Here is an 18,538-nt window from a genome sequence, read left to right on the forward strand (position 1 = left end):
TTAGCCCCACTAACTCAAGCTCACCAATATCATCACTCCTAAGGCAGAGACTGAGAGAACGCCACTAAAGAGGGAACCAGAAGGCCAACATTAGTTACACTCTTCTACCTGCCTCCCCCCACCATCAACACAGCCAACAGCAAAGCAGAATTAACAATCTCTCTCCACCTTGCCGCCTCCACTCCAACTCTCTCCACCACTGAAGCCCAGAACTTCAGGACAATTGTCACTCATTAACTTTACCCCATTCGTATTAAAAAGTGTACGTGTGACCCTTCTCTTGTGCACAGCATAGATAATTAGAAAAGAACTAGTTGTTAAGCTCAAAGAACGGGCTGAGCACGGTGAGAAGCAATTTCCGTGTGCTGTTTCTCACAACAATCCCTAAGATAGGTAGGTACATCATCTCTCTTTTGCAGAAAAGGGATGCAGAAACTGAGGAAGGACCCTGGGACCGTGACTGCAGGGGAAGGATGAAGTCAGACCCCACGTCCTACTGTGAGTGTTCTCAGCTGCTGACGCCACCCTTCTCCACAGTGGAGGGATTTCTGGCATTCTCCTCTTCACAGGCCAGCCTATCACTTTCTCCCATCTGGACTGGGATGTAGCATAGAAGAGAAGAGCTTTGGAGACTGAAGTGTAGTAGAAGCAAAGAGCCAGTGATACACCAGCAGGAAAAACCCTGAGCAGTGAGAAGCATCTTCCTGAAGACATCTGAAATACCGGGGTCAGGGACTATTTTGCTTTATAAGGAATGAAGGGTGGTACCAGCCTTCAGTGTCTACATCCCAGGAACAGGAAGCATCCTAGAGAGATAGAATGGTCAAACTCAGTGAATGATGCCCGATGCAATAACACTGCAGCCCACAGACACTACCCTGTAACCAAACTGCCCTGTAACAGCCCCAGAGCCACTGAAGAAAGAGGCCACAGGAAAGGTCCTTTTAGGTTCTCTGCTTTCAAAGCCTTCTGTTACTCACCACGAGGGTTTTATATAGCACCTCCCAGGTGTGCATATGGCTGAAAAATTTTCCTCAGCCTCTGTAACTAAATCTGTCTCCAAGACATGAACAAGACCCAGATTCAAGTGCACAGACTATTTGTCCAACAAGACACTCGGCTTTATGCTGGCCCGGACAGTGGGCAGATAGGAGGTGATGCCATCTGATTCCTGGACCAAGACTTAGAAAATGTTGACAAGGTTCCAGACAAGAGGAAACTGTCATCGTTTCTCATTGTGACTGTCATCATTTCAGTTCTGTACTGTCAGGGACTCGGCTGAGCAAGGAGAAGATGGCAAGCCATGTCCATGGGGACAGTACTCTTATCATCCGGGCCCTGGGCACGGCTCTGGCTTTCACTTTCTCTGTGTCCTTACATCTGATCTCCTTCTGCAAAGGCCTAGTTTGGGTCTCCATTTAATGCCTCTGGGCATGTCTGGGTAGGGGTCTTAGACTGCATTAACTGAGTAGCAAGACTCACCCTAATGTGGGCAGCATTAGCCCATGGGCTGGGGTCCTGGACTGAACAAAAAGGGGGAGGAGTCTCGTCACCAGTGACTTCATGGTTCTGCCACCATATCTTTGTGCTGTGATGAACTGTTCCTTCCTTCAGATGCTCCTATCAGATACTATGTCACAGCAACAAGAGCATTAATACAAAAAGTAAAAATTTATAAGTTGCTAAAAAGCAGAGTGATCTACAATTTCGCCCTTTACAGGAATCACTCACCAGGGTCCAGGTTCTGCTCTTTCCCTAGACCGAAGCTCCTCAAAATACTACGGTTATATTCTGATAAACCGATCATAAATGGAAGATATCTTAAGTCAGAATGCATTTAGGGGGCTGGAAAGATCCCTCAACAGTTAAAAGCACTGGATGTTCTTCCAGGGGACCCAACTTTGACTCACAGCACCCACAAGGCAGTTCACCACCACCTGTTACTCCAGTTCCGGGGGATATGGCTCCCTCTTCTGGCCTCTGAAGCTAGCAGACAGACAGTGGTGCACAGACATGTGCAGGTGAAACACCCACAACATATAAAAATAACATAAAATAAAAATTTTTAATTAAAAAAATAACTTGTTGAATTTTTTTAAAAAGAATTTACTATCCCTAACTTACCAACCAGTACAAGACCCGCTTTTTTACCCTCGGGCTTGGGTGGCTGCCTGGGAACTGGGCCTCTACAGTTGCTCAGCATCCTTAGAAGGTGTTGTAATGTATATCCCCAGCCTTGAAAAAAAACGGTCAAGACTCTGAAATCCAACCGCCATTTCTACTAAATGCCTAAATGTGTATCACTTTCCACCAACCATAAATCAAGGGCCATGTGAACAGTCTAAATATCTGGCCAGGAAAAAATATGCTCAGAGATTAAATCTAATCCATGGAGTTTCCTCAGTGGTACCCCCAGTCTAGAACAGAGTAAGGAGAGAAAAGCTATTTACAGAGTCGCCTCTGATGCCCTTAATGACTGTATCCTTGTTCCCCTAGATCTCTTTGACAATTATATAGGCAGCTGTAAAGGAGGAGTGAATGGATTGTTACAAGGCCTTAATACCTAGAGATATTAAGCTGAATTACGTTCATGAGCCAAGCCCCTGAGAAGGCAGTGAGGCGGGGGGAGGAGGTTGGGAGAATAGTTATGTATGACTACGAGGAAGGATCAAAGCATAAAGCCATAGTGATGGTACCAGTAAAGTGATTGCAGAGAAGTAGTTATTGTTACAGAAAGGATTGTAAAAGGAAGAGAGAGAGAGAGAGGTGAGAAACAAACGGGAGATGGCAGGCAGGGGGATAACGATTCTCCGATCCGTGATGCTTTAACAGAAACCAGGAGATTTATAAAACAATCTTAGGATAAAGGCTTTTTTTATTTTTAAGAGAACTGCCATGAATTTTTTATGTACTTATAAGTTGGATACGCTCCAAAAGATAGAAAAATGAGTTAGACAAATTGCATTAAAAATACAGAGGTCTGGCAGTTCCAGCACACAGCGACTCTTACTAACGGGGGCTACCCGCAACCTCACCCTAATTTACAGACATAAAAATGCTGCGAAAGACAGACAGCTCACAATGAGATGCCATTTCCCATCTATTAAGATGACTATTACCAGGAGTAACTGTTGATAAGGACAGAGAGGAACTCAGATTCCTTCTATATCGCTGCTGGGCCCGTGAAGCTGGGCCACGCCTAAGAAAAATTAAAAGTAAAACTACCATCTGATCCACCACTCCACTTCTGGTTTCTATACAGAAAGACCGAAAGCAGAGGATGTTCTCTGCTATGTCTATGACAAGAAACAGAAGAGCAAGAGCTATGCCATGCTTGGGTGCATCAAAACAGGTCCCTGTAGAAGGGAACGTGGAAATGTGCATCAAACGACAAAGAATGAGGTGGCAGAAACAATGGAACCCTGTCTTCAAGGCATTAGCACCCAAAAGCAAAGTGCAATAGAGACATTCTGAGGGAAGCACCGGGCTCTTCCGCCTCAGCTGCACTCCAGGGCTGAGTAAGCAGCATCACATTGACCCCAGAAGAAGAAGGCAACAGTAGGTCAGGAGTTAAGTCCAGTCACAGTGAACAGAGGAGTGAATAACTGTACAAGTCTCAACACTGATTAAGAGCACATTGCAGGGACTGGAGAGATGGCTCAGCAATTAAAGCCACTTGTTCTTGCAGAGGATCCTAGTTCAATTCCCAGCACCCACAGGGTGATTCACAACCATCCATAACTCTAGTTTCAGGGAATCCAGCACCCTCTTCTGACCTCCGTGGGCACCAAGATTTCAAGTGGTGCACATGCATACATGCAGATGGAACATTCATTACTAAAATTTAAAAAATGAATACATCTAGTAAAAAAAAAAGTAAAACAGGGGTTCGGGTTTTGTCGCGCTGGGGAATTTTGTCAGACACACAGCCCAAGCCCAGTAGGTACACATGCCCTGGGTCTGAGTTCCAGCAACATACAAACACACACACACATACAACACACACACATGACCTATAGCAAGCATGCATGTGTCATAAATAAATGTTTTTTAAATGCCCAAAAAGCTTTTGGGAAGAACAGAGAATTATAAATGCAACTATTATGCAAGTTTTAAATGTTTGTTATTGTGTATGTTTATTATGCACAGTACTATATCACATGACACTTTCATATAAATGCATGTGCATATATATGTATTTAGTGTATTGAGCATATTCCCTGCCCCCCTGCCTCCACACATACACACAGACACAGACACCCACCTTATGTTGTTTTTTTTTCTACTGATTTGGGAATTGTATTATTCTTTGTTTTTCAGGACCCTGAGGTCCACTGTTGTTTGAGATTTCCTTGAGCTTTTCATGTATTTGTAGCTAGAAACTTCCCTCTTTGGACTGTTTCCTTTGTAATGAGTTTTGGTGTGTTGTGTTTTCATTCAACTCCAGGAATTTTCTGTTCCTTTTTTGATTTCTCTGTTATTCAGTGGGGGTATGCTCAACACCCATGGGCTTGTGTGTGTTTCATAACTTCTCTTCAGTGGATTTTTAGTTTTATTTTCTTGGGGTCAGAATAGAATACAAGTAATTATTTCAATTTTCCTATATTTGTTAAGATTCACTTTGTACCATATCGTGTGATCTATTTAAGAGGAACTTCAGTGAGCTGCTGGGTTGTACTTTGCATTTTTAGGTAGTATTCTATGGGACTGGTTTATGCGGTCCATTTGATCTGTCATCTCACACTGAGTAGATGACACGCATCCGTCCACACATCAAGATGGCTGGTCTATTGGTGAAAATGACCATCCCTTCATATCTGCCCTCCACCCTTTCAGTCTCTCTCCAAAAAGAAAATAAAGGGGGCTGGTGAGATGGCTCAGCAGGTAAGAGCACTGACTGCTTTACTGAAGGTCCTGAGTTCAAATCCCAGCAACCAACCACATGGTGGCTCACAACCACCCGTGATGAGATCTGACGCCCTCTTCTGGTGCTGTCTGAAGACAGCTACAGTGTACTTACATATAACAATAAATAAATAAACCTTTAAAAAATTATTAAAAAAAGAAAGAAAAGAAAAAAAGAATTTTTAAAAAAATCTTGTGGAAGCTGTAGTATGTCACAGTGTCACACAGTATACCCTTCCGTCCACTGATATCAACCATATTGTTATGCTGGGGCTGATCCATGTCTTTATTTCTAGCCATGTTTCTTTTATAAAACTGGATGCTGGGAACTGAATCGAGGTCCTCTGCAAAAGCAGTAAACTCTCTTGGTGTCCCTAGAGGTCAGAAGGAGGCATCAGATCCTCTGAAAGTGGAGGTAGGTAGGTATAGGTGATTATGAGCCTACCATGTGGGTGCTGGGAATTGAAACTGGGTCCTCTGTAAGAGCAAGTGCTTTTACCTGCTGAATCAGCTCCCCAGCCCAGTTTTCTGGTTTTCACTATTCATTTGCTTAACTACCTTCCAAGGGCAGATTATTCTCTTCTATTGCCTCACTATAGGATTCTTTCAAATGTTTTCTGTAGAGCTGCCCTAGTTGATCATGAATTCTTGTAGCCCGTTTTTGTTTAAAGTTTTTCTTTCTTTTTAAATTATGATCATTTTACTAGGTAATACAGTCTGGATGGCAGTTGTCTTGCAAATTTGTTTGGTTTGGGCTTTAACTTTTTATTGATTCCTTGTGAGTTTCACATCATGCACCCCATTCCCAGTCATCTCCCCATCCCTTCATATCTGCCCTCCACCCTTTCAATCTCTCTCCAAAAAGAAAATAAAAAGAATTTTTTAAAAAATCTTGTGGATGCTGTAGTATGTCACAGCGTCACGCAGTATACCCTTCCGTCTACACATCTTTACTAGCAAATGCTCGTTGCAAGGCCTCTGGTGTCTGCTCCACTCTCACAGTGAAGATGTCACGCGGTTACATTGAATCATGAGGATCCTGCAGCTTTGGTTCTAGGGGACTGGCCCTTTCACAAACTTCAACAGTTCATAGATGGGGCAGATGTTGGGCTGGGCCAACTCAAAGCCCTGGCTCTGGGCCTACGTGGTAACTGAGTTGGTCAGCCTGGCAGCTCTCCTGCTGCCCAGGCAAGGTGTGCCATCCACCCCCCCCCCACACACACACCTTCCCAGTGCTGCAGCTGGTGAGAGACAGAGCCTGCTCTCATGTCCTTGGGGCCAGTTTACCTGCTTGCTACAGGCAAGCAGGCTGGAAAGTTGAGTTTTTTAGATCTTCAAAGATGTCATTCCAAGGTCGCCTGACTTTTAAGGATTTTGTTGTGAATTCCAGAGTTATTCTGATGGGCTAGTCTTTGTGTACAACTTGTTTCTCTTTTGTTGCTTTCAATATGGTTTCTTTGATCTGTAAATTCAGTGTTTTTAACTATAATATGACATGGGGACTCTCTTCTAGCCTTGTATGTTGGGTGTTCTAAATGCCCCCCATACCTGGATGAGCATCTCTACCCCTAAATTTGGTCAATTTTCTGCTATGACCTTACTGAAAATTTTCTATTCTTTTAGTGTAAAGTTACACCTCTATGCCCATGATTCATAGACTTTACCTGTTCATAGTACCCCATAGGATCTCATGTGTTGCTTGTGCTTTATATGGATGGGAGCTGGGGCAAGAGGAGAGGTGGTACCTCTGGCTAAAAGGATAATTATAAGTAAAAAGAGGCAAATTAGGTAAACTAAGCAATTGGCCTCCTGAAAGGCTGAGGCACAGAGACCTCTCTCAAAAAATAGCCTCATTTATGTTCTTTGGGAAGGTCTATCAAAAGGAAAATGAAAAGAATAGAGAATAAAAGAAAATAGGAATCAGAACAGAGGGGGACAGAGCTGGTTTGCTTAACTGGCACTGGATATTTAATATAAAAGAGGTAAAAATGAGTCAGAGAGATCTGGACAGGGGCTCAGGGTCTGCATGTATCATTTTCAAACCTGCAGAGGAAGAAGAAGGACACCAGACAAAATTGGATATAATGAAAGGAGTGGGGTAGGGTAGACAGATAGCTCAGCTGGCTGAGGGAACTTATAAAAGAGGTGTGAGAGAGCCAACTCCACAGTTACCCTCTGACCTCACATGCTCACTGTGGCATGTGTGTCCCCTAACACAATTATGATTTCAAAAGAGTTAAGATGATGACAGTGAAGTGTATAAATGTAAGAACACCAGAATTGCATGTTAGAAACAAATTCACCGTGTCGATAATAAGGAAAAAACTTAACCAAAACCTTTAAGGAGGATATCATCTAGAGCTAGGGATGTGGCTCAGTGGCAGATGCAAGCTCATGCAAGGCTCGGGGTTCAGTCCTCAGCACATAAAAAATAAAGTGCTCCCTTTTTCATTCCCCACATCAAAAGAGGTGGCACAAATAAACTTTAAGGAAAAATAATTTTATAATGGATTTCTATAAAAAATATAAGTTACCAAAACAGTCTCATAATGATAGAAAATCGGAGAGCTCAAGCAATAAAGAAAATTGAGTCAAAAGTCTATTCTCCATTTAAGAAGCTGCCAGGCCAGACCAAGCTTTCAGGAAACAGACAACCCTTCATCATCATGGCTCCAACTGTACCACAGGAGAGACAAAGAAGCTCCGCAGATGGCTCACACTATGAGCTTAACATGGGCTGGCCCCTAACTTAGAAAGAAGAACAAGCCACGTATCGGCCAGAGCGGCACTGAGCCCATCTGAGAACTGAATGCATTTGCTATGGCAAGAGGAGGTTCGCTCGCTTGCTGTTTATTTGCTGCTGTTTCAGTTTTCAATTCAATAAAAAACGCATCCCCCTAAACCTTTCTAAATAGATATTAGCATTGAGCCAGGAATAGATAAAATGTAATATTTCATCAAATCTAAAACATCACGGCCTATGAGATGTGCCATCTCTTTATATACTAAGAGAAAAATATATTGTCACTTCAACCGTGACAATGCTTTCTTGACACTCATACACTTTATTTATACTTACCAGAGGAGCTCTTAGGACTTGTTTATACAGACTTTACCATAGATCACTGTCAGTGGATTCATACTAAATAAAGCTTAGGCAAGATGAATAAGGCACTCTGCAAACTTTATATTTAGAATCCAACTCTTCTAAGTCACCGTTCAACACGGTTGATATCATTCCTGGGATCCAGAGGTGGTAACGCAGGATTTCCTAGGGGTGGGGCTTTGGTGTGCTCCCCACTACGCTCCAGCAGGCATTCATTTTGTAAGTTGGGATGCTCAAGGCTTGACATGCCAGAAATGACCACAGTGAGGCTTCAGTCAACCAAGAGTCATTTTCCTTCCTCACATAGTCTGTGAAGGTCTCTCAGGGATGACAAGTGACGGAGTTTAAGTATGAGAAATTAGAGGACGCCATTGTCAGTAGAGCATGTTCTACTTACAGAAATGTCAAAGTGTGAAATGTACACTTGTTACATCATAACATACAGGGTTTAGCTCAGGAATGAAAAATAGTTTACAAATGTATTAAAATAGGCCAAATGAGGTGGCACGTGCCTTTCACCTTAGCACTCGGGAGGCAGAGGCAGGCAGATCTCTGAGTTCCAGGCCAACCTGGTCTACATAACCAGTTTCAGACCAGCCAGGGTTATACAGTAAGATCTGAACCACCCCCCCCAAAAAATCTATTAAGACAAAGCATTGACTAATTAAAAACATGGAACATGGGGAAGATATAAATGAAGTTATATAGATTACTGCTGTCTATATATTACAACTGTCCATTCTACCTGAAATAATGCATAAAATCATTGCAATCCTAACAATTATAAGTTCCTCAATGACCACATGGTAAAACTCATATGTAAGAGAGAAAAGGCCAAATCCAGGAATAGCCAAAATGATTTTGAAGAAAGTAAAGAACATGTCAACATAGATATAGGAGTTACACTACTTACACTACTAAGTTTTAAGACTTTTTATGAAGTTTTAAGAATTAAAAATTTTGGTAATGGCATAATAGCAATCTGACAGAGCTATGGAACAAGGGATTTAAATCAAAACAAACTCAAATAATGAAAACTTAGCTTCCCCAGCCTTCTAGTGGCTGGGATTTGATGCTCTCTTAGATCATGAAAACTGAGTCCAGGTCAATGAGAAGTCTTGTGTGTATGGACACTCACTGATGGCCTGAGTTTGATCCTCAGAACCCCACGTGGGAGGAGAAAACTGACTCACATACACATGCTGTAGCACATGCGCATGCATGCACACACACTCACACACACACTGTGGTATACAACAGGGTGTTATCACACATAAGTGGGCATGAGAACACGTGGTTGGTAGCATGTCAAATATTTAGAGCCATATCATGTCATATGCAAAAAACAAATGTGAAAAATTATAAAATATAGGCAATATCTTTATTATTTAAATAGAGGAATTTCTTAAATAAAAGGTTATATATATATATAATTTATATATGTATTTATATGAGACTATCATATACACACAAACACACACACATACATATATTCCCATAGCACACCATTTATGATAATTCTTAAAAATGAAATGGCCAAAAGTTTATGAATAACAGGTTCAGTTGGGCTAGTGATCAAAGCAAATGTGAGATACAACCATTTACCCTTCACACTGGCAGAATTAAGATTAGGAGGACTATGAGATTGTAGAGACAGGGAAATTAAATATATTGCAGAGAGAAGAAACTTGTGAAATTACTTAGTAAATATAATATGGAGACTAAACTCTGACACTTCATTTCCCAAAAGACGTGTACAAAGATCTTCACCATGTAGTGAATAAAGTTATGTAGAATTAGAGAAAACCAAAAAGTCCATTAATAAGATGAATGTGTCATAGTGCAGAAATGTACCAGGGCACTTCAAAATTGCTAAAATAAATAGATAAATCTCAAAACCATTTAGTGGGAAATAAAAGCAGTAAAAATATATCTGCAGAATAACCTATTTATAGCTTTAAAGACTTAAGAAGAATGTTTTATTTCACCACAGGTACGTGCGTACATATTAAACATTTAAAAGGCAGTGTATGGAATTCAAAGACTACACTTATGGAGACAGGGTAGGAGAGCACATGATAGAGAGAGAGACGGGTGGTTCTTCAGCATCCTCTTAGAGCATGGTGTATACATGTATGTGCCCAAGACCACACGTGTTTGCACACACATGTGGAAACCATAGGACAACCTCAAATGTCACCTTTAGGAATACTGCCCACCTCCCTTTGCTCTCTCATTGGTTAAGAGCAAGCCCTGGGGAGCACCGTCCTCCTGTCTCTCACTGGTACTAGGATGGGAGAGATGGCTCACCATAAAGGAGACTTGCTGCTCAGTGAAACCCAGAGTCTAGATCCCAGCACCTACATCATGCAGCTTACAAATACCCCTAGCTCCAACTCTAGGAGAGCAGACAGCCTCTTCTGGCCTCCACCAATATGCACACACACTTGAATATGCATAGAAACATGCATGTGTGTTCACACACAGGCACAGACACATGCACACACAGATAAATAAATAAAATCTTTCCAAAATAAAATATTTCAGCTAGGCATGGTAGCAATTGGAAGACTAAAGCAGGAAGGACTGAGTTCAAGGCTAGCTTAGGTTATATAATTAGTCTAGGCCTCACATACTTTTCCCATGGTTTCAACATTTTACATAGAAAAAGTCTTGTATAGACAAGCATGGTGGCTCATGCCTGTAATCCCAACATTGGGGAGGATAAACAGGAGGACTGCTGAGAGTTTGGGTCCAACCTGAGCTACAGTGTGAGACTCTTCTGAAATCTTCAACAACAACAAAAGTCTTTTGGGGGGGGCATTGTTTTTGTTTTTGTTTTTGTTTTTCGAGATAGGGTTTCTCTGTATAGCCCTGGCTGTCCTGGAACGCACTCTGTAGACCAGGCTGGCCTCAAACTCAGAAATCTGCCTGCCTCTGCCTCCCAAGTGCTGGGATTAAAGGTGTACACCACCACTGCCTGGCCAACAACAAAAGTCTTGATGGACCTGCTATTTCTTATGAAAGGCTTATATTGTGGGATGAAGCAGAACAAGATGATTGTTAATAAGAGAAACTTAAAAATGTAAATAAACTAAATAGAAGTTTGTGTTGCAATGAACTGTCATGAAAGAATCTTTAGAAACATCGGTTACTTACTTTAAAAGATGTCAACAAAAAAAAAAACGATGTCAACAAATATATTAAGTAGAAATAAACAGGCTATAAAATTGTAGATTTTTTTTTCAATCAAGGCATGAAACAGTCAAAGGAACCTTCTCTTAAAGCTATAAACAAATTCCAAGAATGCACCTGAGACATCTTCTATCTTATCAACTTGGATCTGTGCAAAGAACATGAACGAAGAGCCTACCCGTGGTAATTATGGTAGATTAACTAGACAGCCTTGGACAAATGCATATCAGGACTATATCTCTATAAAACAGCTATGTTTGAATCAAAGCAATGGTCTCATAGAGCCAATACCAATGAGCCCCGCCTTTCCAGAAGGGCTGCCTTGCTGTGTAGTCAGGCCTATCAGAGCCAGGGCAGCCAGGGTCACGGAAAAGGGCAGGGTTATAATGCCAGCACTCAGAAGCTGAGGCAGAAGGATTCTAAATTCCAGCCCCAGCCACCTAGGCAGACTCTGCCCACATTTCTAAAGGCTAAGCAAACTATAATAAACTATATAGTAAGTAGGTTGGGCCAGAGACTGTGCATGAGAACAACCCAATCCTATATTGCAAGTGATGTCACATGTGTAAGGGAGCGGCTGCAGGAAGTTACTGAGGGCCTCTTGAAAGGAAAGAGAACATTTGTCTTACTATACTTATGATCTCTGATAAACTGGACCTGACTGGGATACTCTCAAGCCTGTGCCCAGAAGGTACAGGCATCACGACACATTTTTCTTTATGAAAACTGAAATAGCATAGATTATGGGGTCGGGAGTTAAGACTCAGAAAATACTACCATTGCTATTTCTTTACTGGGAAAATCTGTGTTCTTTATGATTTGAGTGTTTTTTCCAAACAGATGAGACCAAAAGACATGCACTACCTTTATTTTCTAATAGTTAAGGCCATGTGCGATGCTGCTGGGTATGACATGTACGAAATCTTGTCTTCTAGATGAATTGATTTCGAATTCAATCAGTCTCTGAGCGAAGACATCCCAGCTCGCATGATTTCATCAACCAGGAGGATGTTGGTAGAGATCACCGTGCTGAGGATAAAAGGACCAGAGTGAGCCCAGCCTCCCTCCCACAGCATGCCCATGTCTCCCCAGCAATCTTCAGCGTGTGTGGTGGGGGCACTTCCCCTATGGGCATGTTGGAGTGAGACAGAGATATTATGAAGGAAGCAGCCCCCTCACCCTGTAATGGCAACTGCTTTGCTGACTCGACAGAAGTCTAATTTGTATCCAGCAAATCTGCACCAATTTTTGCAGGTCGCTGCGGCTCCCCGCTACACAGAGGCTGCTGTTACTCCTGCCTCCCCTTCCAATCCAAACACAAGTAAAGCTAACCTTACCCTCACTGGTAAGGTTAGCTTTACTTGTGCCTTTCTGTGCTGCAAACACAATGTGAAGGGGACTATAAGAGGACAGCAGCTAGTCTCAGTAGCTGGGGACCATGGTGTCATACACTTCACAATGTTTCCCAAACAAAAATAAAGGAAACTATTCAAAGTTATCAAGTATATCCCCAGAGGTCTTTCTCTTCATTGCCAATTTACCAAGAGTGAAGAAGATGTTTTTTCACACAGTAATTATCCCAAATTCCCGCTTCTGCTGCTACCATCGGCTCCCCTGCAAAGTAAAGACAAGCTACTTACTTGAGCGATCTTGACACACCCTGCCAGTGTTGACTGGTAAATTCTAACAATAGTAATCTCTTACGGAGCTCCTTTTGTCAAAGTCACCACTTAGCACCACCTCTGTGCTAAGCCCTGTGGACAACTGCCAGCCTCATCTACCAGCACCCAACAGCTCCTCACAGCCTCCGGTTGATTCCTTCTTGCCTTTTGGGCACCACGTTCCCCTTTCTTTTTCACTATTGGCTCCTTTCTCCTAAGTGAGCTTACTGCTGGAGCACCCATGCAGCCCAAGGCTTTTCTAGTCTCTCCCTGTATACGTCTTAGTCAGGACACTACTGCTGTGATGAAACACCATGACCAAAGCCACATGGGAAAGAAAGGGTTCATTCGGCTTACACTTCCACATTGTTCATCATCAAAGGAAGTCAGGACAGAAACTCAAACAGGGGCCATGGAGGAACGCAGCTTACTGGCTTTCTCATTATGGCTTGCTCAGCCTGCTTTCTCATAGTGCCCAGGATCACCAGCCCAGGGTTGGCACTGTCCACAATGGGCTGAGCCCTCCCTCATTAATTACTAATTTAAAAAATGTCCTACAGTCTTGCCTACAGCCTGATCTTATGGAAGCATTTTTCTCAAAATGGTTCCTCCTTTCAGATGACTTATAGCTTGTGTCAATTTCATACAAAACTATCCACCAGCACAAATAATCCCAGGTGGTCTCACCCAGTTTTCCAGGTTTGAACTATCTATACCCTGATTAGTCTCTTACCAACAACACATATCTGTTTCTTGAGCTCAATATATCGAACTACTTTCCCCCAAAAGGCCATACGTACTTCAAACCTGACTTTGCTAAAACTGTATCATCCCTCAACACACACAGCCAGCTTGATCTAGTCTTCTCCAACAGCTAGTGCAATTCAAACCTGTCAGCTGTTCAGCTAATTGCTCTCTGCAGAGTGGAGAGTAGCCACAGTCATCCTTTTAAACATGGACTATGCTGCAAAATTGCTCCTTATTTTACTACAATGATTAAGAAAACAAAGCTGAAGTCCTCAGCCTAGCCCACATATCACTGTATAATCTGACGTGTCACCTCTGTCACCTCCTTCCTTCTCCCAGCTGACCACTTCCTGCTGTCCCCTCATGGCCAAGCCCTCAGTTCCATCAGCTCTTTGGTAGACCTCTTCCCAGTTCGTACTATACAGATGTTTTAATTTTCCCCCTTCCCTACCCTCCCTACTTAGCATTCATGACCATCCTTACAGATGCTCAATAATTTATTTGTTATGATTATTGTTTACTGCCTGGTTTTACTATAAGAGAAGCTCACAATTTTAGTCTATTTTGCCCAGTGTGAATCCAAATAATTAGCACTTAATAAGTCTATCTTGTTAAACATTGGTGGGGGTGGGAGGACTAGAGATATAGCTAATTCGGCCATTGACTGTTGTACAAACAAAGGGTCTGGGTCTAGAGTTTGGTCTCCAGGACCCACATTAAAAAAACAAAACAAAACAAACCCTTCTTTTGTTTCAGGGCTGGTGAGATGTTTCACCAGTTAAGAGCACTTGTTACTGTTTCGGAGGACCTGGGTTCACCCCCAGTCCCAGGGGATCTGATGTTCTCCTCTGTACTTCAAGAACAATATGCACAGACATATACATAGGAAGAACACCTATGCACATTAGATATTTTTTGGAGTAAGCTGGATGCACTCAAGACTGATATAAAATGCTCCAGCCCACTCCTCTCTAAGATTTGGGTCCTTGAGGAACAATCTTTTGAGTAAATAGCTAATTTTTTTTTCAGTTTCTTACCTGTATTCAGGTCTATGCCCACAAGTTCTTTTGATTCGGCATGTTTAATCTGGACTTTTATCAGGGTTTCCTGTGGGTCATAACCAGAATTCTGAGCAAGAACCTTTATGAAAATAAAAAACATGTGTGGAATACCTTCATATATGGATTTGAAAGTCAAGTACAAAAAAGGGCACTATTCTTCAGTCTTGTTAAACACAACCATAATACAATGGCCATCTCCTTTAGAAGAATCCCATTCCCAACCTAAATCAAATTATCGCTTTATCTACCTAATACATTTTATTCTTGAATGGTTTCCATTGTGAACACCACACTAAGTTCTAAGGGCACCAGGCTTTTCCCACCTCTAGATACTTTTTAAGCAAAGTCTCATATAGTCCAGGTTGGCCTTGAACCCCTTCTTCCCTTGTGTAGCAAAAACTGCCTTGAGCTCTACTTCCAATAGCTAGTGGAAGAAGCTATTGCAACTTCCACCACCCCAGCCCCTGGAACCACACAGCCTCTTGACCCCCCAGCTTCTCCCTCCCTAGTGCTGGTGTTACAGGCACATGCCACTACAGCCAGTTTATTTCTTCCTTATAAAAGAGGTAAGTCAGGGGTTGGTGAGATGGCTCAGCGGTTAAGAGCAATGACTGCTCTTCTGAAGGTCCTGAATTCAAATCCCAGCAACCACATGGTGGCTTACAACTATCCATAATGTGATCTGATGTCCTTTTCTAAGGTGTCTAAAGACAGCTACAGTGTACCTACATATAATAAATAATCTTTTTTTTTTTAAAAAAAAGGATGTAAGTCTATTCTATTTCCTCTGGCTTCTTGAGCCATGCACCTTCCTATTCTTCCCAGCACTTGCTAAAGAGGCCAGAGCATCCACAGCACTGTGTGTCCCCTAGCTTCAGAAGGATACCTGTGACTTGTAGTAATTTGGATGGAAATGGCTGTACTCCACACTAGACTAATTTCTAAACTAACAGCTGATAAAGAAAAGGGTCACTGTATACCAGGGCCACCAATTCCTGTAAACAACAAAGTACTTAAGGACTTTGCCGCTGGGAGGGAAAAAAATAGACATCCGATTCACAAACAACCCACAAATTATGAGTAACTGTGATATAAATTATTTAAGTCTTTGCTAGCTAACAATGTTAGTAATGACTGAATTCATGGTGCTAGCAGACGTGAAACATCTTTCTCTATGTCTATATGGCTGATGACTAACAGAGGCAAAGAGAAAAAGAACGGCAGCCCTGTCCTCTCGCTGCTTCATGCCTTCAATGACAAGTTCCAGCCAGTAGTGTTTGGGACACTTAACATCTTCAAGTTCTTCCCTTCCCACAACTAAAGTAATAGCATCTTGGAGGCCACCAACAAAACAAGAATCTCTGCTTAAAATAAAAAATTCAAGCAAAACCGTGAGTCCCAAATTGCTCATTAGGATTGGCTAGTACTCAACTTTCCAAAGGAGCTTTGAGACATGGGGAAAACTTGACTATTTCCCGGAGCTCCTGAAAGTCTTGTAAGCTTCAATCCCCACAGTTTCTCTTCTGGGTTGGTAAAGTATTTATGCACAACAGGAAATGCAAATGAGCACATTTCTAACTCTTGGAACTGTTGGGCAAGGTGGCGATTGGTAGTCCAGGATCTTTAGGTGCACCCAGTTGTTATCTGGCCAGGAGACAGCTGTACCTTCGGGATGATGAGTAAGGCATCAGCGAAGGCTTGGATCCCGAGGCGAGCTCTTCCCTTCACACGGTGCTTGTAGTTAACAAGAGCTTCTGCTATTGCAACTTCCACTGCCCCAGCCCCTGGAACCACACAGCCTACCAAAGGCAAAGAACAAAAGATGTCAAGCGAGGAAAAGGAGCAAGAAAAGCAACTGGCTTTTTGTTTGATTACTTTGACCACTTCTGTAATGTTTTGAATATATTCTAAAATCAAATAAATTCTACAACTCAGCAATTACTAGGTTTCCCTACAAAGCATTCTGAAATTAAATAAGCATGGTACACATACTGGCCACACACATTTTGTTTCATTGTTTATCCTCTGGAAAACAGAAGTGGAGTTTCTGGGTCATAGAGATGGTTCCCAGCACCTACACCAGGCAGCTGACAACGTCTTGTAACTCAAGTCCAGGGGATCTGACGCCCTCTGTCCTATGCAGGCACCTGCATTAACACAGTGCTCATAAACTCATGCAGGCATACAGACATATAAATAAAAATAAATCTTTTTTAGGTACATATTTCTTTTGCTTGCATCTTACAGTTATATGATCACACTGAAATGTTATTTGTAATATAGTTGTAAGTAGCTGGATACAATGTCTGATCTTAAAAAAAAAAAATTAAGAGGCCTTAGAATTTCAACCTTTAAAAGATAATAACTGCTAATCCATACTACTGTATCTGCAAAACTATCTCTCTCATAATTGAAGGGCAAAGAGAAACTTTCCATGAGTCAACAAGGAATTCATGGTCACTAAGCCAGACCTACCTAAAATACTCAAAGGAATCTTAGGGCTGAAAAGATAGACCATGGGACTACAGGAAAGAGTACACATTACTAGAACAGAAGCCAAGAAAATGAGAGATAGAACTCACCAAACACCATAAAACCCATACTATATGATAGGAACCAGGGCACACCCTTCAATAACTCCCACCATCAATGGTTACGGTTCCCCACATAGAAGACAGACTAAAAGACTAGATTTAAGCCAGGCAGTGGTGGCACACACCTTTAATCCTAGCACTTGGGAGGCAGAGGCAGGCAGATTTCTGAGTTTGAGGCCAGCTTGGTCTACAGAGTGAGTTCCAGAAGAGCCAAGGCTATACAGAGAAACCCTGCCTTGAAAAACCAAAACCAAGAAAAAGAAAAAAAGAAAAAAAAATACTAGATTTAAAACAGAATTCTTATAGTTGACAAAATAAACTCCAAACCAAAATTAGTCAAAAGAAATAAATAACATTGCTTTATACTGTCTAAATGAACACTCTAGTGAGACAACACTACTGTTATGAACATCTGTACACTGGAGTGCACGCAACACTGCCAGAGGTCAAGACACAGATAAATTCAATACAAGGATACTGAGTGGTGGCAATACCCAAACCTCATCAATAGACAGGTCATCCCAATGAAACATGAAGAGAGAAACATCTGAATTGAATATCTTAGATAAAATGAACCTTGCAGACATCTACAGAACGTTCCACACAAATACTGCAGAGTATATTTTCTTCTCAGTAGCTCATAGAACTTTCCCTAAAGTATATCATAGTATAGGACAAGAAGCGAGTTTCAACAAATACAGGAAACCTGAAACAACTTCTTGTATTCTATCTGACCACAATGAAATGAAGCAAACAAAAACAAAAACAAAAAACAAACAAACAAAAAAATACTACTTCATGGAGATTGAACAACTGGGTTACTGATGAAATCAAAAAGGAAATACATTTTAGAGTTAAATGAAAATGAAGACAGAGCATACCAAAAACTATGAGATACAATGAAAACAGCACCAATGTAAGGGGAGAGGAGGATACTACAACAAATGGCAATAGAATTCAGGAAGTCCTAAGGACAAACCTTGGAAAAGTATATTCCACTAATGGAACATCTAAGAAAAATGGATGACTTTCTAGAAATATGTGATCTACCAAAAATAAACTAAGATAAACAATTTGAATAGAACTGTAACAAGCAATGAAACTGACGTAGAAATAAAACAAACACCTAGTCAAAAAAGCCCAGACTGTGCAAGGAGCTGTTACCAGAGCCAGAGCTGCTGGTTAAGTCTGATCAAGATGACAGAGTCCCAAAAGCACCAAGACTTTGTGGCAGAGCCCACTGCGGGAGGGGGTGGTGGGAGAGCCGGG

The 18,538-nt window shown here is 41.8% G+C and overlaps 1 protein-coding gene across 3 annotated transcripts in view; it reads right to left on the reverse strand.

Annotated features, from left to right (window-relative positions):
- Positions 1-12,057: 12,057 nt before the first annotated feature.
- Cct6b (chaperonin containing TCP1 subunit 6B) overlaps positions 12,058-18,538 on the reverse strand; it is a 45,815-nt gene continuing 39,334 nt past the window's right edge. For 2 of the 3 annotated variants that reach the window (XM_031352202.1, XM_031352200.1), the window contains exons 11-14: positions 16,341-16,474; positions 14,652-14,754; positions 12,748-12,820; positions 12,058-12,235 (exon numbers count right to left, since the gene is read on the reverse strand). In XM_031352202.1, coding sequence (XP_031208062.1) covers positions 12,163-12,235; positions 12,748-12,820; positions 14,652-14,754; positions 16,341-16,474 — 383 coding nt within the window. In that variant the 3' untranslated portion in view covers positions 12,058-12,162. The remainder of the gene's footprint in view (positions 12,236-12,747; positions 12,821-14,651; positions 14,755-16,340; positions 16,475-18,538) is intronic. The other variant, XM_031352201.1, reaches the window with a different exon arrangement.

Source organism: Mastomys coucha, unplaced genomic scaffold (assembly GCF_008632895.1).
Source record: "Mastomys coucha isolate ucsf_1 unplaced genomic scaffold, UCSF_Mcou_1 pScaffold5, whole genome shotgun sequence".
Lineage (NCBI taxonomy): Eukaryota > Metazoa > Chordata > Mammalia > Rodentia > Muridae > Mastomys > Mastomys coucha.